The following is an 8,460-nucleotide window of genomic DNA, read 5'->3' on the forward strand; positions in this document are numbered from 1 at the left end:
TATACTATGACTTTTTTATGACTTTTTTAACTTTTTTTCGACATCCTATACTATAACTTTTTTTTTTATTTTTTCGACATATACTATGACTTTTTTATGACTTTTTCGACATATTAGTCTATGACTTTTTGGGATTTTTTTCAACATGCTATACTATGACTTTTTTTGACTTACTATACTATGAGTTTTTTATGAGTTTTTTAACTTTTTTTCGACATATTATACTATGACTTTTTGGACTTTTGTCATTGTTCTATACTATGACTTTTTATGACTTTTTTTGACTTACTATACTATGACTTTTTTATGTCTTTTTTTACTTACTATACTATGACTTTTTTGACTTTTTTGACATAATATACTATGAATTTTTTATGTCTTTTTTGACTTACTATACTTTGACTTTTTTATGACTTTTTTAACTTTTTTTCGACATCCTATACTATAACTTTTTTTTTTTTTTTTCGACATATACTATGACTTTTTTATGACTTTTTCGACATATTATACTATGACTTTTTGGGATTTTTTTCAACGTGCTATACTATGACTTTTTTGACTTACTATACTATGAGTTTTTTATGAGTTTTTTAACTTTTTTTCGACATATTATACTATGACTTTTTTGGACTTTTGTCATTGTTCTATACTATGACTTTTTTATGACTTTTTTGACTTACTATACTATGACTTTTTTATGTCTTTTTTTACTTACTATACTATGACTTTTTTGACTTTTTTGACATAATATACTATGAATTTTTTATGTCTTTTTTGACTTACTATACTTTGACTTTTTTATGACTTTTTTAACTTTTTTTCGACATCCTATACTATAACTTTTTTTTTTTTTTTTCGACATATACTATGACTTTTTTATGACTTTTTCGACATATTATACTATGACTTTTTGGGATTTTTTTCAACGTGCTATACTATGACTTTTTTGACTTACTATACTATGAGTTTTTTATGAGTTTTTGAACTTTTTTTCAACATATTATACTATGACTTTTTTGGACTTTTGTCATTGTTCTATACTATGACTTTTTTATGACTTTTTTTGACATACTATACTATGACTTTTTTGTCTTTTTTGACTTACTATACTATGACTTTTTTATGTCTTTTTTGACTTACTATACTATGACTTTTTTATGTCTTTTTTGACTTACTATACTATGACTTTTTTTGACTTTTTTGACATACTATACTATGACTTTTTTGTCTTTTTTGACTTACTATACTATGACTTTTTTATGACTTTTTTAACTTTTTTTCGACATCCTATACTATAACTTTTTTTTTTACTTTTTCGACATATACTATGACTTTTTTATGACTTTTTCGACATATTATACTATGAGTTTTTTATGAGTTTTTTAACTTTTTTTCGACATATTATACTATGACTTTTTTGGACTTTTGTCATTGTTCTATACTATGACTTTTTTATGTCTTTTTTGACTTACTATACTAAGACTTTTTTATGACTTTTTTGACTTACTATAATATGACTTTTTTGACTTACTTTTTTGGACTTTTTTCAACGTGCTATACTATGACTTTTTTGGACTTTTGTCATTGTTCTATACTATGACTTTTTTATGTCTTTTTTGACTTACTATACTAAGACTTTTTTATGACTTTTTTGACTTACTATACTAAGACTTTTTTATGACCTTTTTGACTTACTATACTATGACTTTTTTATGACTTTTTTGACTTACTATACTATGACTTTTTTATGACTTTTTTAACTTTTTTTCGACATCCTATACTATAACTTTTTTTTTTACTTTTTCGACATGTACTATGACTTTTTTATGACTTTTTCGACATATTAGTCTATGACTTTTTGGGATTTTTTTCAACGTGCTATACTATGACTTTTTTGACTTACTATACTATGAGTTTTTTAACTTTTTTTCGACATATTATACTATGACTTTTTTGGACTTTTGTCATTGTTCTATACTATGACTTTTTTATGACTTTTTTGACATACTATACTATGACTTTTTTATATCTTTTTTTACTTACTATACTATGACTTTTTTATGACTTTTTTGACATACTATACTATGACTTTTTTATGTCTTTTTTACTTACTATACTATGACTTTTTTATGACTTTTTTGACTTACTATACTATGACTTTTTTATGTCTTTTTTTACTTACTATACTATGACTTTTTTATGACTTTTTTGACTTACTATACTATGACTTTTTTATGACTTTTTTGACTTACTATACTATGACTTTTTTATGACTTTTTTGACTTACTATACTATGACTTTTTTATGTCTTTTTTTTTTACTATACTATGACTTTTTATGACTTTTTTTTGACTTACTATACTATGACTTTTTTATGACTTTTTTGACTTACTATACTATGACTTTTTTATAATTTTTTGACTTACTATACTATGACTTTTTATGTCTTTTTTGACTTACTATACTATGACTTTTTTATGTCTTTTTTTACTTACTATACTATGACTTTTTTATGACTTTTTTGACATACTACACTATGACTTTTTTATGACGTTTTTGACTTACTATACTATGACTTTTTTATGACTTTTTTTTACTTTTTTGACATATTATACTATGACTTTTTTATGACTTTTTCGACATATTATACTATGACTTTTTGGGATTTTTTTCAACGTGCTATACTATGACTTTTTTGACTTACTATACTATGAGTTTTTTATGAGTTTTTGAACTTTTTTTCAACATATTATACTATGACTTTTTTGGACTTTTGTCATTGTTCTATACTATGACTTTTTATGACTTTTTTTGACATACTATACTATGACTTTTTTGTCTTTTTTGACTTACTATACTATGACTTTTTCATGTCTTTTTTGACTTATTATACTATGACTTTTTTATGTCTTTTTTGACTTACTATACTATGACTTTTTTTGACTTTTTCGACATCCTATACTATAACTTTTTTTTTTACTTTTTCGACATATACTATGACTTTTTTATGACTTTTTCGACATATTATACTATGAGTTTTTTATGAGTTTTTTAACTTTTTTTCGACATATTATACTATGACTTTTTTGGACTTTTGTCATTGTTCTATACTATGACTTTTTTATGACTTTTGTGACATACTATACTATGCCTTTTTTATGTCTTTTTTGACTTACTATACTAAGACTTTTTTATGACTTTTTTCCGACATATTACATTACATGTCATTTAGCTGATGCTTTTATTCAATATCAATTCAATTCATATACAAAGCAACGTACAATTGCTCTATATATATCACAGGTAACACACCTCTGGAACAATTAGGGGTTAAGTGCCTTGCTCAGGGACACACTGGTTGATGTATGGCAGTGGGAATCGAACCCTGGGTCTCCCACACCAAAGGGCATGTGTCTCTCCATCCCCCAGACAGTGTCCGTCCCCTGCTGTGTCCCTCCGTCCCCGAGGCGCTCTCCGCTCCCTCGGCACCCTTCGACCTGACCTTTGACCTCGGCATGGCGTCCGTCTGCGCCGATTTCCGCGAGAACATCGACTTCCAGTTCTCTCTGGGATGGACCGCGCTCGTCAGCCGTTTCCTCGGCAACGCCAACGCCAAGCGGGCGCTGGGCGGCGCCGAAACGCGCACGCAGGTCAGCAAAACATCACCCCGACTCTGTATTTATCATTCATAAAATATATCTGTTATGTTATATCGTTGATATGTCAGTTGTCACTTTCCTCTCTGCAGGAACGCGCCAGCTTTAAGGACGAGATGGTGGTTTCCGTAGCGACAGGCCTGGTCTCCGTGACGTCCCGGGCGTCCATGACGGTGCTGGTGATTGGAGGAGTGGTACGTCCCCGTCACTCTGAGTTCATCATTCCTTTAGTGGTAGATTCACACTTTGTTCTGAAATGTTGTGTGTGTGTGTGTGTGTGTGTGTGTGTGTGTGTGTGTGTGTGTGTGTGTGTCTGTGTGTGTGTGTGTGTGTGTGTGTGTCTCTCTCTTTTGTGTGTCTCTGTGTGTGTCTCTCTCTCTGTGTGTCTCTGTGTGTGTGTGTGTGTGTCTGTGTGTGTGTCTGTGTGTGTGTGTGTGTGTGTGTGTCTGTGTGTGTGTGTCTCTGTGTGTGTGTGTGTCTGTGTGTGTGTCTCTGTGTGTGTGTGTGTGTCTGTCTGTGTGTGTGTCTCTGTGTGTGTGTGTCTGTCTGTCTGTGTGTGTCTCTGTGTGTGTGTGTGTGTGTGTGTGTGTGTGTCCTGTGTGTGTGTGTGTGTGTGTGTGTGTGTCTCTCTCTTTGTGTGTCTCTGTGTGTGTGTCTCTCTCTGTGTGTCTCTCTGTGTGTGTGTGTGTGTCTCTGTGTGTGTCTGTGTGTCTGTGTGTGTGTCTCTGTGTGTGTGTGTGTGTCTGTCTGTGTGTGTGTGTGTGTGTCTCCCTGTGTGTCTCTGTGTGTGTCTCTGTGAGTGTGCATTTGTGTGTGTGTGTGTGTGTGTGTGTCTCTGTCTGTGTCTCTGTGTGTGTGTGTGTGTGTGTGTGTGTGTCTGTGTGTGTGTGTGTGTCTCTGTGTGTCTGTGTGTGTGTGTGTGTGTGTGTGTGTTTCTGTGTGTCTGTGTGTGTCTGTGTGTGTGTGTGTGTGTCTGTCTCTGTGTGTGTGTGTGTGTCTCTGTGTGTCTCTGTGTGTGTGTGTTTGTGTGTGTGTGTGTGTCTCTGCCTGTGTCTCTGTGTGTGTGTGTGTGTGTGTGTGTGTGTCTGTGTGTGTGTGTGTCTCTGTGTGTCTCTGTGTGTGTCTGTGTGTGTGTGTGTGTGTGTGTGTGTGTGTGTGTGTGTGGGGGTGTCTTCAGGTGTGGCGCTCCGTGGGCTGGCGAGTCATAGCTCTCTCCGTGTCTCTCTATGGTTTCCTCTTCCTGTACGAGAAGCTGACGTGGACCGACGCCAGCCGCGAGCGCGCTCTGAAGAAGCAGTTTGTGGCGCACGCCGCCGGGCGCCTACGGGCCATCGTACCCGCCGTCAGCGCCGCCTGCAGCCAGCAGGTGTACAGGTGAGGCCCCGCCCCCTCTCACAGCCAGCAGGTGTACAGGTGAGGCCCCGCCCCCTATGACAGCCAGCAGGTGTAGAGGTGAGGCCCCGCCCCCTCTCACAGCCAGCAGGTGTACAGGTGAGGCCCCGCCTCCTATGACGGCCAGCAGGTTTACAGGTGAGGCCCCGCCCCCTATGACAGCCAGCAGGTGTAGAGGTGAGGCCCCGCCTCCTCTCACAGCCAGCAGGTGTACAGGTGAGGCCCCGCCTCCTATGACGGCCAGCAGGTGTACAGGTGAGGCCCCGCCCCCTATGACAGCCAGCAGGTGTAGAGGTGAGGCCCCGCCCCCTCTCACAGCCAGCAGGTGTACAGGTGAGGCCCCGCCTCCTATGACGGCCAGCAGGTGTACAGGTGAGGCCCCGCCCCTATGACAGCCAGCAGGTGTAGAGGTGAGGCCCCGCCCCTCTCACAGCCAGCAGGTGTACAGGTGAGGCCCGCCTCCTATGACGGCCAGCAGGTGTACAGGTGAGGCCCCGCCCCCTATGACAGCCAGCAGGTGTAGAGTTGAGGCCCCGCCCCCTCTCACAGCCAGCAGGTGTACAGGTGAGGCCCCGCCTCCTATGACGGCCAGCAGGTGTACAGGTGAGGCCCGCCCCTATGACAGCCAGCAGGTGTAGAGGTGAGGCCCCGCCCCCTCTCACAGCCAGCAGGTGTACAGGTGAGGCCCCGCCTCCTATGACAGCCAGCAGGTGTACAGGTGAGGCCCCGCCTCCTATGACGGCCAGCAGGTGTAGAGGTGAGGCCCCGCCCCCTCTCACAGCCAGCAGGTGTACAGGTGATGCCCCGCCTCCTATGACAGCCAGCAGGTGTAGAGGTGAGGCCCCGCCCCCTCTCACAGCCAGCAGGTGTACAGGTGAGGCCCCGCCCCCTCAGACAGCCAGCTTGTGTACAGGTGAGGCCCCGCCCTCTCAGACAGCCAGCAGGTGTACAGGTGAGGCCCCGCCCCCTCAGACAGCCAGAAGGTGTACAGGTGAGGCCCCGCCCCCTCAGACAGCCAGAAGGTGTACAGGTGAGGCCCCGCCCCCTCAGACAGCCAGAAGGTGTACAGGTGAGGCTCCACCTCCTATGACAGCCAGCAGATGTACAGGTGAGGCTCCACCTCCTATGACAGCCAGCAGGTGTACAGGGGGCAGAGCCTCACCTGTACACCCTTTGCATGTTTTTCCTACATTTTATTTATTACATTTTACTAGTGCAGAGCCCGTTGATTGCTTGGCCCGTGGTATCGCTGCTTGTAGAATCCATCAAAACCAAATTTTAGTCTACCTCAAAATGACTTACAGAAGGACCCCAAAGCCCTTCGTATGCACCTCCCCTGCATAGCCTATCACTGACTTACAGTGTAAAATGTAATCACAAAATATCACAATGAAAATGTGGAGTGATCAGATTAGCCTCATGGACTCATGGCAGTGTGCTACCCACCCTGCCCGTTATGAGAGCTAATCAGCACATATCTGCGTTAATCACCACCAGAACCGGACTGTTTGTGTGTGTATGTAAGAGAGAGAGAGAGAGAGAGAGAGGTTGTCTCGTGTTGTTTGATCGTGAACGTAGTGCTACTTTGCACATTTCTGTGGGCCTGAGGTGTGTGTCACATTTTAGCTTCCAAAGCTCTGCTGCTGCGTGCTTCTTTTACCGACGATATCTTTTGCATTTCTTATCCAAACAACGTCAAACTTTGCACTGCACTTATGCGTGCCCATGGCAAGACACCTGTCAAGTTTGAAATCCATCGGACTAATCCACACACACACACACACACACACACACACACACAGACGTTCCTGCAATTTATAGATAGATACATTTACTTAGTTTCTGCAAGTGTTTTTTCTAGCACTTTTTTATGTTTTAATGTTTTTTTTAATGGGGGGAGCAGGCAGAGCTTTAATCAGCTGTGTATTTAAGGGGGGGGAGGGGGTGGCTGTTGTGTGTGTATTTTAGGGAGCTGTGATCCAACTTGTGTGTGTGTGTGTGTGTGTGTGTGTGTGTGTGTGTGTGTGTGTGTGTGTGTGTGTTGCAGGGAGCTGTGGTCCACCTTGAGCCGTCTGTCTCAGAGAGTGGACCTGAGCGAGGCCGAGCTGGAGGGAAACATCCGGACGCTGAGTTTCAGGATCCAGAGACTGGAGAACATCCAGCGCCGGTCCAAGGCCTTCAGGTCGGGGGGTAAGGGAGGGTGGGGGTAACACACAGGGAACCTGCACGGTCTACAGGGCAGGGAGGGAGGGGGATTTGAGAGCTCCACTTTTGAGGAAAATTGAAATTTTGAACGTCAAACAATTTCTTCTTTCTACATTCTGGTGAATTTTTCTGCAACAATTTGTGGTGCAAATGTCTTTATTTATGTTAACGAAATTATAAAAGGTTATTTGGGGGGGTGCACTTGCCAGTTTTCTGTGTACTCACACAGAAGTCCAGTGCAGCAATCTAACGTTTTAAAGAGTTTTTACTCTGAGTTTGTGTTCAGGAACAGAGCCACGGAGCTGGAGACTCAGCTGGAGGTCTTCTCCGCTCGCTACCTGCAGGGGAACTGACCACGAAGAAGAACGGGGGCGTGGCCAGAAGAGATACAGCTACAGCCGGGAGATACACCACATTACTCTAAATCTAGGCCAATATATTAATCCTTGTGTTGACCTCAGGTCAAATTTGACCCGTTTTCAAAGTTTTTTATACCAGAAATATGGGTTTCTTTGAACCAAAATGCCCAAAAATTACATGGATGCAGGGATGTCCGTTTTGCACGTAAAATTAATTATTACTTTTATTGAGTTTTGGGAGTTTTATTCAATTTTATAAACATGTTTAAATGGTTTTAAAACAGCCTCCTGACCACACTTTGACATCAACCAGTCTGTGATTCTCTCAACAAGCTCCGATCTTAACTAATAGTCAAACTAATAGTCAAAATAAGTCATCATTTCTGCTTTTTTAACTCAGAAATTAGGTACGATTAGAACTTAGTCCCACCCACAACATTTGAGGTCGGGAAGTTGGGTCTGGACTTGATCCGTTGTGGAGCAACTATGCTCCAACCAGAGCTGTTTGCAACAATCAAATTGTCAGGGGGCGGGCTTTAAACGATGATGGACAGATGATCAACAGTAACGTAATCAACCACGTCACCAAAGAGCGCTTGGGTTGAATTTGTTTACAACAACACATGTTGCCCTGCAGGCTTTTACGACTCCTCCCGAGGTCCTGGAGCTGTAATAATGGATACAGCCACTGGTTGTAATTCACCATGTGTTTTATTAATACATCCATGGTGTTATCTTATGATACATCCGAGGGATGTATGATGCTGTAAAGCAAGGGTGTCAAACTCAACTTCACAGAGGGCTACACTGGAAAAACAGAATCACATCAAGGGCCACATTGATATGCT

General features: G+C 41.0%; 1 protein-coding gene across 1 annotated transcript in view; it reads left to right on the forward strand.

Moving 5' to 3' along the window:
* The window catches only part of LOC114565632 (mitofusin-1), a 30,613-nt gene extending 22,580 nt beyond the window's left edge, over positions 1 to 8,033 (forward strand). Inside the window, 5 exon segments of the mRNA XM_075447444.1 lie at positions 3,430 to 3,701; positions 3,749 to 3,850; positions 4,834 to 5,030; positions 7,096 to 7,230; positions 7,540 to 8,033. Of these exon segments, the coding sequence (XP_075303559.1) occupies positions 3,430 to 3,701; positions 3,749 to 3,850; positions 4,834 to 5,030; positions 7,096 to 7,230; positions 7,540 to 7,606 (773 nt within the window). The 3' untranslated portion in view covers positions 7,607 to 8,033.
* The last annotated feature ends 427 nt before the right edge of the window (positions 8,034 to 8,460 follow it).

This window comes from Perca flavescens, chromosome 12 (assembly GCF_004354835.1).
Source record: "Perca flavescens isolate YP-PL-M2 chromosome 12, PFLA_1.0, whole genome shotgun sequence".
Taxonomy (NCBI): domain Eukaryota; kingdom Metazoa; phylum Chordata; class Actinopteri; order Perciformes; family Percidae; genus Perca; species Perca flavescens.